The sequence below is a fragment of the Artibeus jamaicensis genome, unplaced genomic scaffold (assembly GCF_021234435.1).
Source record: "Artibeus jamaicensis isolate MK-2021 breed Jamaican fruit bat unplaced genomic scaffold, CSHL_Jam_final scaffold_1964, whole genome shotgun sequence".
Classification (NCBI taxonomy): Eukaryota; Metazoa; Chordata; class Mammalia; order Chiroptera; family Phyllostomidae; genus Artibeus; species Artibeus jamaicensis.
In genome coordinates, this window is record NW_026522030.1 from 70,522,898 (window position 1) to 70,541,173 (window position 18,276).

At 40.8% G+C, this 18,276-nt stretch overlaps 1 protein-coding gene across 3 annotated transcripts in view; it reads left to right on the forward strand.

Annotated features, from left to right (window-relative positions):
• The window catches only part of FANCC (FA complementation group C), a 305,923-nt gene that overhangs the window by 87,091 nt on the left and 200,556 nt on the right, over nt 1-18,276 (forward strand). For 2 of the 3 annotated variants that reach the window (XM_037133335.2, XM_037133336.2), the window contains exons 2-3: nt 10,984-11,226; nt 12,869-12,953. In XM_037133335.2, coding sequence (XP_036989230.2) covers nt 11,062-11,226; nt 12,869-12,953 — 250 coding nt within the window. In that variant the 5' untranslated portion in view covers nt 10,984-11,061. Of the gene's footprint in view, nt 1-790; nt 864-10,983; nt 11,227-12,868; nt 12,954-18,276 lie in introns of all 3 variants that reach the window. The other variant, XM_053656528.1, reaches the window with a different exon arrangement.

Sequence of the window (18,276 nt, forward strand, 5' to 3'; positions counted from 1 at the left end):
GCCCTTTGTTCCTGTCCCTTCGCAACCTGCTGGAAGTTACAAGTGATCCATTGTTTCTGGCTGCCTCTGCTGAGCCTGGCTGCACATGGGAAGGACTGCGCTGTGTTCCAAGGCCAGCTTCTACCAGTGATAGGCTCTCGGGTGGGCCAGCAGACCTCCCGAGGAACCCCAGGATCCACCTCTGCCCACCTCTGCCCACCTCTGCCCACCTCTGCCCACCAACTGTTTGCCAGGCACAGTCACTGAAAGACCCTCTGGTGGAAATGGGAAGATGGGGCTAGTGGATCTCCCATGAGGGTGATGTGTCATTCTGATTTCAGGGAAGGTGGTAAGTATGATCCCTTGCCTCAGAGCCACATGATTGAGTCTGTCCTCAATTTTGCCTTGACTCTAGCATGGCGGAGACCCTATTAGTCAGGCAGGTGGGGACTCTGAGGCTCATAGTTTAGGTCTTCTGGAAGATAGGATATTGTTCCTATCAGATCTCTTGTAAGGGGGGAGCACAAGCCAGGTTCAGTGGAGAGCGGAGGGAGTGGCCCCACCCCAAAGCCAGTCACTGACAGTTCCTGAGTCTGCCCAGACTTCTACATCCTGGCTTATAACTGACTACTTAACCTGGCTTAAGATCTACCAGGTAGAGTGGGCTGGATTCTAGAGGGTGGGGTAATTGCTTTCCTCCAGGCCGATGCTACTTGGAGAGATTGCTTTGCCCAGGTAAGATGGTACCGTAGTATCTGAAACTGACTCAGTGCCAGGATCCTGGCAGCTGTTCCCCTTACTCTCTCCCCAGAGCCGCAAACCCCCGACTCTCCTCAGGCAACTTCCGTCCACACTGCCCTCCCTCTGCCAGACAAAGCCCAAGGGTAAGTGGCTGCTAGTGAAATTTTGCATGTTGGACCTTTAAGAGGGTGCCTGTGTCTCTATGGATTCTGCCTCTCCTTGGCAGACAGAAACTCAGCTGTTTTTTACAGGCAGATGCTATGTGGATGCCTCCTTCTGGCTCTGGTGCTCTGGGTTGGGGAGCCAGGTTTATGGTTGAGGCCCTACACTTCTCAGGGGGAACCTTCCACAGCTGACATATTCCTCTGGTACCCCAACCACCTCCCATGAGAGTGGGGCTAGCCTCTTTAGCATCTCAGTACTTCCTGCCAGTCTTGATGCAGCTCCTTCTGCAAATCTTTGGTTATAAGACTCCTCTTCAGCTAGTTTTTAGTTGATTTTTCAGGGTGATTGTTCCCCAGTTTAGTTGTATTTCCAGTTTGGTCCTGGAAGGTGGTTAAGTGTAGCTTCTGCCTACTCTGCTGCCATCCTGGAAAGTCTATATTTTGAACTGTCTGGATCATGGCTCTTTTTGGTTCTTTGTTGTCTGGGGGCAGCTTTTGTTCATGTGTTCTTCCTTTGTGCCCGATTCTCTTTAATTAGGTAAGTTTTACTGTACTGGAAAAATTATTCATAGAAATAATTAGAAAATTATGATGATGTTATCTTCCTCCAGAGATGACTTAACAGGAAGCTAAACAACAAAACAAATAAGCAAGCAAAATATAACCAAAGACACTGAAATAAAGAACAGGCGGATAGGGACCAGAGGGGAGAGGGGAGGGAATTTCAGGGGAAAAGGGGAAGGATTTACAGAAACTAGTGTAAAGGACACATGGACAAAAACTAAGGGGGGGGGGTGGAAATGGGAGGGAGGTGGGGAGCATGGGGCGGGGTGGGCTGGGATGGGAGTAAAAGACAGAAAACTGAACTTGAATTATTAAATAAAAATTTTTTTAAAAAGAGATGATTTCCTTTGTATCTCCAGATACCTGGCAGCACTGCAAATCCAGGACCGCCTTAATTCATTTTCAGTTTCATACCTACGTTGTAATTTCAGTCTGGGCTGCTTCACTTCTTTATCACCCATAGTATCGGTGCACCCTAATGGGCCCCGCCCCCGAGTGTGGGGTGGTTTACCAGGAACTCACTTGGGCAGGCACGGAAGCCTACTTTTACTCTCTAGCCAGGCTTTCAAAAGAACTACTTTGCCTTCTAACAACCTCTTTAGCATCAAAATGCCTGCCTAGGCCTGTGCAACTATATGTTCCAATATCTTTCTCTAGTAATTCCACATTATTTTTCTGATTCTTTGATAATATTTGAATTATATCCTTATATTTCATGTAGCTTTATGTAATAACTTTAAGCAGGAAGGTCGATATTTATTATTTTAAGTAGAATTGATACTGGATGAAGTTTTAACTATGTTTACATTAAACATCTCCTGTGCTATACTTTCAATTACCAATTTTGGTTAATCAAGAGAACTTACTGTATACTTTTACTTCCAGCTATTTTATAGTGGCTTAGAGGAGCCAGGTAGTAAAACATCTTTTAAAGAAATTGATACAAAGGTACTCAAGATTCAAAGGGTTAAGATTCTGGAGAGGGAAGAGTACTTAAATACTTACTGAGCAGACATTCTGACAGCAGCTTTTCACCCCCAGGGCATTTTCCATTTTTTGAGAAGCTGGGACAGACCTAGAACCCAGAAGAGGTCCTGTGCTGAACAACTTCATGGGGCAATTTCACAGGGTGGAAGACATTCAATGGAGTTCCAAAGGAAAAGACTGTTAGTTTGACTACCTGAAGATGTACAGCTTCTGTATTTTAAGAAATATAAAAGTAGGAGAATGCATAAAATTAAAAAATCACTATTTTTCCACTTCTAATGGATGTAAAATGATCACCAGTAGATTCTAAACCATTAGCAAAAAGGTTAATGGTGAACTTGAAGAAAACTGGATTACATTGGCAGTACCTGAAACCACTGGTCAGTTTCAACATTAATAGTACCTGAAACAAACAGTCAAACATTATATGCCTCCACATTTGATTCAAAGTACACAGCACCACAAAGGAAGTATTCTTGCAAAAGAATCTACCATGAATCTAATGAAACCTACAGATCTAGCTATCAGTTTGAAAGCCATACCGGATATAGCAAAAGTGTTCACACCAAAGGAATGCAGTCAGTCAAATGCCTAAGGGTGGGAAATTCTATAGGTCAAATGTGCTGGGTTTTCCAGGGAGTAAGTGATATGAAAAGGTTAAAAAGATGAAGAAGGGTAATTGTTACAGATTAAAGAAGACTCTTTTATACTCTTTGGTACAGATTAAAGGAGATATATGAATATTGACCATATGCAATGTGTGGATCTTATTTGGATCAAATATAAACATTGAAAATACAAAGGGAAATTTTTAAGAAATTTGAACATTAGATGGGCGGTTAGATGATGTTGTTGGCTTTATTGGGTGTGAAAGAGGTATATTGTAATTAAGGTTTTTTTCAATACTTATAAAAAAGAGGTTCTGAGTATTTTGTGTATAGTGGTACGTCTGTGATTTGCTTTATTTTTTTTAAGATCTTGTTTTTTTTTAAGAGAGGGAAAAGGAAGGAGAAAGGGAGAGAAATATCAATGTGTAGTTGCCTCTTGCATGCCCCCACTGAGGACCTGGCTCACAACCTGTGCATCTGCCCTGAGAAACCAGAGACCTTTTGGTTCACAGGTTGGTGCTCAATCTATTGAGCTACACCAGCCAGGGCTGTGATTTCCTTTAAAGAATTTTTTAAGATTTATTTATTTATCTTTAGAGGGGAAGGGAAGAGAGAAGGAGAGAAACATCAATTATGTACAGATCTGTTGAACTTTCGCAGGCCTGTGCTCAATCCACTGCAAATATGGAAAATTTTAATAATTGTTTGAACTGGTTAATGGACACATAGTGGTTTATTTGGCTATTTTCTCTACTTTTGGTATATTTACAAATACTCATTGAATAGGGCCAGAAAAAGATCAGAAACAAAATTTCATTTGTACCACATAGCCTCTTTTAAGTGAGAACATTATAAGCTACTCTCCTTACTGGGTGAGTATCTTCTGTTTGTGAGTGGTGTCAGACAATGAGACATAAACACTCATTTTTATATTATATCTCCTAGTTCTGTTAGATACATGTAGTTCTCCCATTTCTAAGGAGGTGTACCATAATCTCACTAAAACTATGGAAAGGAAGAAGGGTAATTCTGGAGAGCAAGAATGGGTGCATATATATTTTTTTATTGTTCTTTAATATGTTTTACTAATTATGCCACTACAGTTGTTCTATTCCCCCCTTCATTCCCCTCCACCCACCCCCCCATCCTCACCATTACCTCCCATTTAGTTTATGACCATGTGTCTCAAGTTCTTTAGATTCTATATTTCCCATACTATTCTTGCCCCCCCCCCCATCTATTTTCTATCTACTGTCTATGCTACTTATTTTCTGTACCTTCTCCCCACTTCTCCTTCTCCCACTACCCTGCTGCCAACCCTCCACGTGATCTTCATCTCCATGGTTCTGCTCCTGATCTAGCTGTCCTTTTAGTTTGCTTTTGTTTTAGGTGTGGTTGTTAATAACTGTGAGTTTGCTGTCCTTTCACTGTTCATCTTTTTCATCTTCTTTTTCTTAGGCAAGTCCCCCTCCCCCCAACATTTCATATAATAAGGGCTTGGTGATGATGAACTCCTTGAATTTGATCTTATCTGAGAAGCACCTTATCTGTCCTTCCATTCTAAATGAAAGTTTTGCTTGATAGAGCAATCTTGGTTGTAGGTCTTTGGATTTCATGACTTGGAATACCTCTTTCCAGCTCCTTCTTGCCTGTAAGGTCTCCTTCGAGAAATCCGCTGACAGTCCCATGGGAACTCCCTTGTAGGTGACTGCCCCCCCCATCTCTTGCGGCCTCTAGGACTCTCCCCCTCATTTCAACGTTGGCTAATGTAATGATGATGTGCCTCGGCGTGTTTCCTCCTGGGTCCAACTTCTTTGGGACTCTCTGATCCTCCCAGACTTCCTGGAAGTCTATTTCCTTTGCCAGATTGGGGAAATTCTCCTTTATTATTTGTTCAAATAAGTTTTCCACTGGTGGCTGTTCCTTTTCCCCCTTCCGGTACCCCTACAATTCGGATGTTGGAGCGTTCAAAGATGTTTTGGAGGTTCCTAAGTCCCCTCTCACTTCCTTGAATTCATGTTTCTTCACATTTTCCTGTTTGTCCATTATCTTCTTCCTTCTGGTTCACTCCCCCTGACCAGAGTCCCAGTCTCCTCCCCATCACCACTGGCCCCCTGTACAATTCCCCCTACCTCAACTAGCCTAGCCCCCATACGTTCCTCCAATCCACGACCACAATCAACCAGTTCTGTGAGCATTCCGACCACCAGTGCCCTGAACTGTGCATCTGAAAGCCCTGCCACCTCCCTGTCACTTAGATCTATGGGCTCCCGGGCCCTGAGATCCTCCTGAGCCACCCTTGGTCCATTTGCGCCTGTAAACCATGAGGAGCAGAGCCCTAGGTGTCCACCAGGGCAGGGCTGCCCAGGTTGCTGGGTTGCCATGCTGCATGTGGGGGGTGGGGCCAGAGCGGGGAAATGGCGGCCCCTTCCACGGCCTCTCGCCGCTGGGGCTTGCTTGGTCCCGTGGTCTCCCCACCCACTCCCTCACTGATCCATCTGGGCAGGAATGCGGGACCATAGTCAACCTGCCACCCTGCACCCTCGCTGGGTACGCTGGTCGCTCACTGGGCTGCTCACTGGTTCCGCTCTTTGCAACCCCACACCTGGGATCCCCTGAGTCTGTCCACACGAGTTTTTCTGTGCAACCCCGCCCTGCCAGCTGCTGGCTTCGCCCCTCTCACCGGTCAGGCCAAAGAATTTGTTTCCATCAGACTTCCGAAAAGTTCAATTTTCTGTGTTCTGGCTGCGCTTTCTGTTGCCAACATCTTGCTCTCAACTTGGCCATGGGAGAAAGCACGGCGTCTCCACCTATGCCTCCATCCTGGCGGAAGTCCTCTCATCTTTCCTTTTAAAAGAAGTTGTAAAAGAGCACCAACCATAGAAACATAACAGATTAATTTGATTCCATGAAAATTCAGAATATTTGTTTTTTCACTTGAAAAGTTGAATAGTAGACTTGATCCAAGGGTGATAGAATCAAGGGGCTTGGCAGGAAAGGTCAGGAGGAGAGAAGCGTGCCAAGGTTACAGGCAGACTAAAGTAGCCTCCCTTCAGCCAAGGGAGGGGCTACGAGAAAAAGGGGCGGTGCATATATATTAAAAAGAACAGGAAAAGTGTATTAGGTGGGCTAAAACTACCAATATCCACTACCTTTCACTTGTTAATCCTCAGAACATTCAAACCTGCTTTCCACGCAGAGAATTTTTAAAACACTTCCAACTAATATAATTTAGATCTGTCTTCCTTAAGAAAGGGCGATAATCTGAAGTAATTCCTCTTTAATGCACCTACCTTCAAGTCCAGGAGTTCTGGATAATGTTAGTTCCTCTTCCCTTATCTGTTTTATTCTGTGAATTACAGACTTTAGAAAATCTGTGCTGATAATATATTCCCTATGCAGTAGTAGGAGAGACAAAAATGAAAGAAAAGAAAGTTTTTAAAAATTATGTGACGTAGCAAGCAAGACGAATACAGACAGTGCCCGAAACCCTCACTCCTGCATTTTGACCAAGCAGGCATAATTTGCACATGATGATAGAGTGCTGCTGGGCACACCCGGCTTTGTGGCTTGGAAGGTCAGGATAGTTAGTGAGGCCTGCCATAGGCTTTTCCCAGAATACAGATCTTTCACATGTGCTTTAAATGGTATTGACCTGCTCAGTCAAAAAAGCTGAATAGACGTGCGGTTCTGCATGGACCAGCTGTGCAGTAACTAGTGCACTGGGCCCTGCCCGTAATTGCTCATTGCAAGGCAAATGGGTGGAAGCAGATGCTTCTATCCCGTGCAGTATTTGTTGCCTTCAGAATCCCAGAGGTATTGGCCAAGCACTTTGCCTCTTCGCAGGTATAAAGCACACAGTTACTTAGTTTTGGCCATTCCTACTAGAGGACTATAATGATCCAGGGGCTCTGATGGCAGGAATACCTCATTAACTCGTATTTACCTTCTTGTTCCATGGGTTTCTGGTTTCCAATCCCCTAATATGAATAGGAGTTCCATTTCCATTTTCCCTGACTTGGGCCAGCAACCAGTTCTAAATTCCCTTTCTTTCTCCAAAGGTCTGTTGACTGTAGCTGACTCTCTGGTATCAGTTTATATCAGGTACTGTGTCAGTTTCAGGCTATGTCAGTTGTTTGTGTTCTTTAATTGAAAATCAGAGAAATCAGCAGTGGTTAATTTAAGGGGAATAAAAGGGCAAAAACAGAATTTACTGGAAGGCTTCACAATAGCTAATAAAATTAAAGAGAGAGCTGAAAATCCATGCCTTGTTAAAGCACATAACATAGGATAACTCCAGGGATCTAGCCAAAGTGTCTTCGAATGACTTAGTTTCCATCATTATGTCAGTTACTCATGATTCAAATTCCCAGCAGAGCCTGGTTTTCCTAACTTGAATCATCATCCCACCCCTTGGCTGATGACACAAGGTGCCTTTATTAAAAGACCCACCAAAGACTTGGGGAATAAAGGAGAAATACTTTCCTAAAAGAAAATAAGGTGCTATATTCAAAAGAAGGGAAGAGGAATGCTCAACAACAGATATCCATTCCAGAGTATTCCAGTTAAGTCAGTGTTTCTCACTGGGGAAGACCATTTGTGTTTGTGAGCTGCTGACCCAGTGCATTGTAGTATGTTCAACATCCGTGGCTACTGGTCACTAAATACCAGCAGCACTCCCACCATTATCATCACACCCAAGGCACCACTGTCTCCTGACCACTGCCATCTCCTCCTGCCCAACTCCTCTCCCTCCCCACTTACCTTCCCCAGATAAACTGTGGAACAGAGCATCAGGACCACTGCAGTGCCTGCTAAAGCTGGTCCCTAAAGCTGTTTTCATTTAAAACAATTGGATGTATTTCTGTTGCTAAGCAAAGGGTTTTTTGTAATTTATTATACTAAAATAATGTTTATTTTCTATCAAAAAGTTATTCAGTTTATTCTATTTATAAGTGATGCAGATATAATATACAGCATAGTGACTGTAATTAATAATACTATATTGCATATTTAAAAGTTGTTCAGAGAGTAGATCTTAAAAGTTTTCATCACAAGAAAAAAATTTATAAGGGTGGTGATAGATGTTAGAGATTATGGTGATCATCTTATAATAAACACAAATGTCGAATCATTTTGTTGCACATCTGAAACTAATATCTCAATTATATCTTAATTTAAAAAATGAAAAATGTCTTTTATTCACTGTCTCTAAATATCTAAACTGATGAGAGCCATGTGAAATATATAAGAAATTCATCAATTTGTTTGTTCGGTTTAGCTCCTTATTTATGGACATTGACGTTGGAACCAGACTCTGAATTCAAGTCCCAGAATTGTAGCTCTGCTATTTACTCTCAGTCACTTCCTTTGAGTTTTTACATAATCTTACTTTGGGCAATTACATAATCTCTCCATTCTTCTGTACAATGATGATAATTGTATCTATTTCATAGGGTTGTTATGAGGATTAAATTAGCTAGATGCATGAAGTGTTTAATACATTCCCAAGAGCATAGTAAATGTGTGTGTGTAAAAGCTGTTATATTTCTAAAATGGGATATTAATAATTAAGTTTAATATAGATAACATGAAAATACCTTAATTTTTCTGGGTGAGAGCTACATTTTAAAAATTAAAATGCTTTGTCTGGAAACAGGTTTTGTTATGGCATTTAGCTCAGAACCATACTTTGAAAAATATCAGTGAATTATTCATTCCTTCATTTAGTATTTATTGAATGCTTTGCCAGGCATGTGACAATTCTAGGAAGAGGGAATTCATATACTAATTCCCTAGAGGAAGTAGTAACTAAGTTAACAGTAAATGCCAGGGTAATAATTACTAATGTAATAGCTGTGGAGAAGTCAGCAGAAAGGGCTGGAACCAGGGAATGGTTTGTCATGTTGGTGGCACAGGGTAGAGGCCGGGACTGGATGGACTGTGGTCCGCTGGGCAGAGGCAACATGGGAGAGGGGAGGGTGTGCTGGAGCTCTGTGTTGTGGAGCCTTAGAGACTCTGGTAAAGTACTGGGATTATTTTTACTTTTTATTTTTTTATTTTTTCACAAGGAGTTGGATTTCTTTGTAAGACAGCTATGGGAAGTGGTATTTAAGCAGGAATGTGCTGGGTCCGATATTACATTTGGGAAAGAGTTGTTTTTGGCAGTTGTGTTAAAAGAGTTATTTTTCTCATTGAGAATGAATGGTCAAGGGACAGGTGGGACCAAGTAGACTTCAGGGGAGACGTGGATGGGAATGGGGTGGGATGGAGGCAGCAGAGGTTAAAAGTGGATGAAATCATACATTTAGGCATACTTCAGAAATATGTTGGTTTCCTGTCAGACCACAGCAATAAAGTAACTATCTCAATAAAGCAAGGTCTCACAAATTTTTTGGTGTCCCAGTGGATATAAAAGTTACATTTATGCTATACTGTGGTCTATTAAGCATGCAGTAGTATTATGTCTAATAAATGAACATTCCTTAATTAAAAAACACTTTACTGAACCCCCATTTGAGCCTTCAGTGAATCATAACCACTTTTGCTGGTGGAGGTCATGTCTTGATAACAATGAAAGTGCAACCTCTGGAAGTGCAATAAAGTGTTAAAGCACTTTAAAACAAGGTATATCTGTATTTATTTTGGAGGTAGAATGGACAGATATCGGTGATGACTTGGATAAGGAGGACAGTGAGAGAAAGGGAAGAATCACTTTTGGCTCTTGTGTACCTTTGATAGTGTGAATATATTCCCTCTGTTACTAAAGGTTTGGTTTTTTGTTTTTTTTTTGTCACTTTAACATGAACTGTTTTAAAACTTTCAATCTTCCTGGTCTCGTGGGTTTTGTTTTTGTTTTTGTTTTTTGTATTACATTCCAAGTAGTACAATGTTCTTTAATTTTTCTTGTTTAGTAAGGAGAACCTCCTTTGTTGATGTTTTTAGCATTAAACAGGCAGCATTTTATCTGTTGCTTATTGCTAATGAGGATTTAAACTTACTACTTCATAGAGTATTCTTTTGAAATTAGATAGCTGAGTGTCATCCCTGCCCCAGGGAAGTGTGAGTCTTTAAAGGCCTCCACCTGCTGAAGCAGCCCTCCCCTCTCTGCCTGGTGTGCTTCCCTTGGTGAGGTTGGCCAGGAGGCTGGGATGGTGGTGGAGCCCCTGGAGTCTATTCCCCTGGCTCTGCCTGAGGCACATGCCTACTGATTAACTCCACTATTCTGTTTAACATGTACTCAGATGTGGTAAGTCAAGTTTATGACCTATTTTCTGTCACTTAGGACTAGTATACCGTCTCAGTAATTGGAATTTATTGTATTTTCCTAAAATATGATTCCTTCTTGTGAATGAATTTAGATCAAGTATATACAGCAGTCTTTAAGCAGATTGTTCAAATTGGTGTTTGTGAAATTGTTTTCTTTTTTTGTAAGAAAGGAAGAGAAACTGGAAAGAAAATTCATTAGACAGTAATGCAGAGATTTATTTTTACACCTGAACGAGAAGCCAGAAATGCATATAAAACTTAGAACTTCAAAAACCATTTCTTAGACACAGTCTGTTATTAAATGCCCATGGATGTTTTTGATTTCCCATTACATTAAAATACTCAAAGGAACTTATTATTCTGAACATTTTAAAATAGCTCAATCTTTTAAAAAACGTATAAAGTATTATCAGCTGTGCTTTTTGTACATGATTAGCATGTGCTGTGGAGGTATAATGACTTTTAGTGTAATTATATTACTCATGATAAAAAGTTCAGATGGTAGTGATTGGAGCTACAGCTGGGTGACACATTTTAAAATAATTCAAAGATGACTCCACAGAAAGCATGCTATTTTAGTCCCTGATAATTCTCTTTTTACTCATCAGTGAATTGTGAGGGCACCAATAAAAGACCCTTTATGAAAATGTTTAATTTTCCCTTTCTTACAGATTTGATGTGTCTTCACTATCTTCTTCAGTGGTTGACATGCCACTGTGAAGGTCCCTCACTTTTGCCCCTTTTTTGAGATGGCTCAAGATTCAGCAGGCCTTTCTTCTGATTATCAGTTTTGGATTTGGAAGCTTTCTGTATGGGGCCAGGCCTCCACTTTGGAAACCCAGCAAGACATCTGCCGCCACATACATCAGTTCCAGGAGTTCCTGAGGCAAATATATGAAGCCTTGAAAGACATGGTAAGTAGTAGACCAAAATTAACGAAGTTATTTTGTGGCAGCTGGGACTCTTGACCATCTCATCAAGCCTGAGTTTGATTCAGGGCCAGGGATTTCTAGTATTACCTTGTGTATTGAAGGAGTAGAGAGATGAATTACCCAGAGGTAATACAGGCAGGAAGCAGTTTCCTTGTGTGTGATTCATTATGGCTTCATTCTTTTCTTTTTAATTAGTTATATTGTCTCATGAGACTTTTGGACCATTCAGATTGTTTTTAAATAAGCAAGGCTTGGACACTCTTTGTCAGGTAATAATAACTGGGATTCTTTTAAAGGCGTTTGGTTTTTTTAAATACTGAAATGCTTACCTTTCCTTCAACCCTGTTTTAAAGTGGGCTCTATCAGAAGATGATAAATACTAAGATCTCTTCTTACAAATATTTTAAGTGGTCTTTTCTAGTGAATATTAAGATTTTGAATGTCTTTAAAATAGTCATATATTTTATTATGTTAAAATTCAATATGTTTTCTTTTCGACATAAGATTTATTTTTATTGCATAAATAATTTTATGAATTAACATGTTTTGATATCAAAATATTTATTTTATCCTTATTGTTTAACTTTAAGATGAAAAGCAAAATTGTAATTTAACATAGGTGTTTTTGTGTTACACTTTTTTTTCCATAGTCAAACAAGCAAGTAGGAAATTTGAAGAATAATTCATGTTGATGTTATGAGTTCATACGTCTTTAGATACTATATGAAAAATAGTCTTTATGAACAACCAATGCTAATTTTAAAATTGTTTTTTCTAATAAGACTTTTGTAACTTGACCTTAAAGAGGTCCCAGAAAGTCTAAGACTGGCCTCAATGCTAAGGCAATGTGAGGAATTTATTGCTGTAGCAGTAGGAAATGCTTATCATTTCAGCTTACGTGCACATGATCTGTTTGGTCTTATTTTTGAACATTCTTTGAAAGGTAAAGAAGTAGGAAAGGGGCCAAATGTACAATAGCATTGTATTTAACAATCTTAAGCTGTTTTCTATTTTGTTGGTCTTTTTTTGTCTCAGGTTTTAGATTGTTATAGACTAATTCTGATGCTCTTTAGTATATAGTAATCAAAATAGTAATGAACACAGATATATATCTTTATCCTTTGGCTGCTTTTGTTTCTTTTTATAAGTTCCAGAGTTCTTGTCCTCCTAAACCTTCTTTGAAATCACCTTTCTGAAGCTGAATTACACACTTCTTTTATTGTGTTAGAATAAAACTCCAGGATAAAGATAAGAGATTATAGGGACATTAATCACCCATAATGCTTTTTCACTATTATGCAACCTTTGTTATTTTTTAAATAAAGTGGTGTTTCCTGACTGTTAAGTATGAGTAAAATGAAGTTAATTTTGTGACAAAATTGATTTTACCTGAAATGTGTTGTGTATCTTAGATTTCGTGACCTGGTTTAAGGACGAAGGAAGGTGGTTGCTTGTTAAACTTGATTTGAATAACCTACCTAAAGATCTTTTCTCATCTATTTTTTCTACTTAAGTACATACTAAATAAGAAGCATTTAAGCTCCTTCTACCTATAGTGCGCAGTTTAGTCTTTCTGAGTTGTATAGTGCCCTTTTACTGACCAAAACATAATTTTCTTTTATAGGATTCAAGTGCAGTCATTGAAAGATTCCCCACAATTGGTCAACTGTTGGCAAAAACTTGTTGGAATCCTTTTATCTTAGCATATGGTAAGAATTCAAAGAATGTTCTCTCAAAACAGAAACTTCTAATGATAATTTTAATCTTTGCATTGCTTAACAAAATACAGAGTTTTAAATTATAAGTCTGTCATCTGTATTTCATGAAGCAACTTTTCAAGTGTATTCATTGCTCCATTACAAAAATTGCATCCTTTATTGGTATTCATATATGTTTGTAAAGATAAACACACACTGAGCTGTAGGAAATAGAATTCCTGGCACTGGAGGGTAGAAACTCCCCAATGATTGTCATAACCTAACATACTGCTTTCCTATGTAAAATTATTTTTCAGAGTGTGAATCCTGTATTACTCTGTCATTATTTAGGGATGACAATTTGGTTTTATCCAAGGTCAGGAGGAATTTGGGGATATATTGAGGGAGGTGTTCCTGCCTATGTGTCTGGCCTCATTTCCTGTTTAGTCCTCTACAACTACACCACATGCGTTGTTGCCAGCTCAGAAACTGTGACATGCAGTTTCTTTTGTCTGGAACTCTGTTTTCATCTCTGCTCCTTATAAACCTTTTAAATCACCTTATTGGGGCTGAGTTAGGAACCTCTCTTAGTGTCTCCACAGCCACCAGCATTTTCCTTAATTGCCACACTGCACTGTTTTATAATGGTTGGTTTGCTTATCTGATGTTCTGGAAGACTGAGTACCTTTCAAGAGCAGGTACTGTGGTTTTAGTTCTTTTTGTTGTCCTAAGGTCTATGATAGGGTGGAGCAGGCACCACCCTGAAGGTGCATAGTTGAGGATTATTGCCTGGATTTGACTATATTATTAGCTAATATAATATTTACTCACTTTTCATATTTTTAGTCAAAGACTGATTTATAACATGATATCAGAATAAAAAATGTGATGACTATTTCTCTTTGATGTTTTAAAGAATTATATGATTTCTTTCTCCTAGCCCGTCATAAGTCATTATAAAGAACAGGAACCGGGTGGGAAAGGGACAACTGTAGTACTCAGTCCCGTGAGTGTCCCTGCATGGCTGCACTGAACACACTCGGGCTCACTTTCTCTGATCCCCATTTTCATCTGTCCCTCTTCCTCTCCACTTAGTGCCTCTTGCCCCTTCCTCCCCTTGAGTTCATTCTTCCTTCCCCAATCACTAAGCTTATTCAAATTCTTGATCTGAAATGGCAAACCCATCATTCTACAACCATCACTGTATTTGCCACATTGCCTATCCTATATTTATGTGTTTTAGCCATGCCAGTGTTTCTCCAACACCTTTGACCAGAAATACATTTTCTGTGCATGTGTATATGTGTATATGCATATGTTCATGAATTATTAGACACATAGATACGTACACAGGCACATGCACACAGTTCATTAAAGAATGCTCATTTTTATTATGTGCAATCCATATTCACTTTGCTGTTTTAAAAATGGTCTTCCTGGCCCTGGCTGGTGTAGCTCAGTGGATTGAGCGCAGGTCTGCGAACCGGAGGATCTCGGTTCAATTCCCAGTCAGGGCACATGCCTGGGTTGCAAGCCAGTTCCCTGCAGGCCACTTCCCAGCAGGGGATACACTAGAGGCAACCATACATTGATGTTTCTCTCCCTCTCTCCTTCCCCTCTAAACATAAATAAATAAATAAATAAATAAATAAATAAATAAATAAATAAATATTTTTTTTTTAAAAAAAACGGTCTTCTGACCCAAAACTAATTTTGCAGTCTACTGATGGGTCATAACCAAAAGTTTGAAAAATGTTGAGCTAGGCTGATGATACTGATGAAAGAAAAAAGGAGGAGAGGAAGGAAGATGGCCTCGGAGTAAGAGGGAGCGGATTCTAGCTCCCGCACTCGTGGGTGAAAACCCTGGCAGATCTATAGAAAAGCAGCACACTAACCCATCAGTTATCCAACATTTGTGAAATTAAAAGAACAGAGACTGTGTTGGACGCTGAAACACCAGAAAGCAGGTCAGTGGGGTTTTGGGGACCAGAGTAAAGACAAAGGAGCAGCAGGGGCTGGAGCCCCAGGCCAGGTGGCCCCGGTGCTGCCTCTATGGCCTGGGTCCAGAGCCATCGGTCTGAGAGCAACGCCAGAGGTGTCTATCTACCACAGGAGCTTGGGCACCCAGCGGCCCCAGTGGCCACCAGCACAGGCCAGCAGCTCCCCCGCTTCCCGTATAAGCAAAACTGGACAACACCGGGCAGAGACCTGTCTGCTTGCCGGCTTGCATTATCAGGGAGGGTTACAAAGACAGAGGGCCCGGTTCAACTGCAGACTCTGTGATCACAAGCCTGGGAGAATCCAGAGACACATTGGCCTCACGGGTGTGGTTGGAGTCTGAGCGGGAATGAGAGACAGGCTGTCTGGAGAGTTTTGTTTTGTTTTGTTTATTGAAATTGGACTGGTGTTCTCCGCCAGGGCAGCTTGGCTTGCTTCCTATCTGGCCTTGCAGCGAGCCAGGGGGAAAGTGGAGGTAGTTGGGGACTAGCCACAGGAATGGGAAGTGCCCTGCCAGTTACTCCGGGTCCCAGAAGGCCTGGTGGAAGCGGAGGCCTCTGAGCCACCACCAGGGGACTGGGAAGCCCACAGCCTGTTACGCAGGTCCCAGAAAGACGAGTGCAAGGGCGCAGAGAGTTCGGGGCCAGCGCCACAGGACAAAGAAGCTCCCTGCGGGTTTCTTGCTTGCAGGGGCGTGCGGGGCTCGGAGACTTCAGGGCCAGCGCCTAAGGTCCAGGGAAGCGCATTGCTGGATTCTTGCGCCCACTGGCGTGGAGATCTTTGGGGCCGGTGCCGGAGGACCGGGAAGCGCAGGTTGCGCAGTCCCGGACTGCCCCGGGAGTGTGCCCGGCAAGTGTGCAGGCGCCCACACCCCAACCTGGTAGCCTGGCTGGTGCGCGCACTTGCGCCGGCATCCCAGCACACAGAGAGATCCTGCTACAACTAGAAAAACCAGTCTGGACACTTTGAAACCAACAAGTGAAGGATTTCTCTGTTGTTGTTGTTATTGTTTGTTTATTTTTTTGCTGTTTGCTTGTTTGTTTTTTGGGGCTTTAAAATTTTTTTATGTTTTTTTTCCCTTTTTTTAGTAACTTTTTTGTGCGTTAGTTTAGTAACCTTATATATTTTTTAAATTTTATCACTGCTTTATCTTTCTATATTTTGTTCCTCTCCTTTCTTTTTCCCTGTTTTAGTCCTTCTCCCTTTCCTCTTAAACTCATTGCTTCCGCCTCCCCTCTCCTGCCTTTTTGTTTGATTGTATGTTGCTTCGTTTCCTTTTACCCACAAGAGACACAAACAATTAGGAACTGTGAAAGGACCAGAATGGGACCCGAAGAGGGGGCATCTCAACAGTAGAGACAGAGAAACAAACTTCACCTTCCTATAGCAGAGAAGCCACGAGGAGATGCATTTTTTCATTATTTTCACCACTTTTATATTTTAATAATATCTCTGTATTCCTCCTTTTTCTGTAGAGGCTTCTTAGTCTCCAGTAGGTATATTGTATTATTAGACAGGCTCCCCCTGTCCTTTGTGCTTTGCTAACCCTCTAAACTATACGCTCACTGTTTTCCTTTAGCACACTACCTAAAGTACTATACCCCCTACTCAGACAGATCACATAGAGATTGTTATACGAGTGCTGCTCTAATATTAGTGTAAATAATAGCTGATCTATACAACAGTAAATAGTTCACAACACATCTCCAGGATCTTAGCCCATTGTACAGGTCCCTGAACTCTATCACTGTAGTGGTTACTTCTATTTGCTCACACATCACACCTATTTACCAATCCTTACACTCACCTTACCTCAAAATCTGACCATCTAAAACCTCACTGCTTTCTAGTTACAACTAACAAGCCTTCCCTCCTCAACAAGAGGCTTATCTTTTGTCCATCCTCTTGTAAAAGTGTCAAGTTGGGCTGAAGAATACGGTTAATACAATATACACTCTAAAGATCGCCTATCTCCTCTCTACCAGCTGTGACTGTAAATATCATAAAAAACTCTTATGCTGTCATAAACCAGTTTGCCTCCTCCTACAACTGATTACACATACACAATAAAAGGAGTAGGTGGAAACGGAGAAAGAACATCAAGATACCTGAAGGTGTCTGCACCACTGAAATTCACAGGCAGTATACCACAGAGGTTCACAGCATAAACCCAGGGAGTCAGAACAGATCAATTTTAGAAGCTGAGGCCAACAAGAAGAGTCTCACAAACAATGGGAAGACAAAGAAACAATCCCCAAATAAAAGAAAAAGCAGAGGCTTCAGAAAGAATGTTAGATGAAATAGAAGCTAATCAACTAACAGATAGTGAATTCAAAGCACTGGTAGTCACGAAGTTGAAAGAGCTCACAATGAGCTACTAAAAACTACAGGGGAGCTATAATGATCTCACCCCAAACATATCAACCTGAAAAAGGAAATAGAAACTATCAGCAAGGGACAAGAGGAAATGAAGAATATAATTTCTGAATTGAAGAACACAGTAGAAAGTTTCAAAAGTAGAATAGAAGAGCTGGAGGACAAAGTAGAAAGCATCTCACAGAAAGAGCAGGAAAATGAAAAGAAACTTAGAAAGAATGAAGAGGGATTAAGAGAAATACAAGACAATATGAAGTGTAATAATATCCAAATAATAGGGATACCAGAAGGAGAAGAAGAACAAGGAATAGAAAACATATTTGAAAGAGTAATGAGAGAAAATTTTTCTAATTTGATGACAGAAAAAGTCACACAAATCCAGGAATCACAGAGAGTCCCAATCAAGAGGAACCCAAGGAGACCCACTTCAAGACACATCATCATCAAAATGGCAAAATTCCAAGACAAACAGAGAATCTTAAAGGCAGCAAGGGAGAAAAAAGAAATAACATACAAGGGAGCCCCAATAAGGTTAGCTACTGACTTCTCAATGGAAACAATCCAAGCAAGAAGAAAATGGCAAGAAATATTCCAAGTAATGAGAACCAGAGGCCTACAATCAAGGCTACTTTACCCAGCAAGGCTCTCAATCAAGATAGAAGGCCAAATAAAGAGCTTCCAAGACAAAAGAAGTCTAAGAGAATATGTCTCCACCAAACCAGGCCTACAAGAAATACTAAAAGGACTACTTCAAGGAAAGGACGGAAAAGTGAGAGACAGAGAAGAACACAGGTACAAAAATGGCAATGAATAAGTACCTATCAATAACCTTAAACGTAAATGGATTAAATGCTCCAATCAAAATACACAGAATAGCTGAATGGATAAGAAAGCATGACCCTCACATATGTTGCCTAAAAGAGACCCACCTCAGGACAAAGGACCATCACAGACTAAAAGT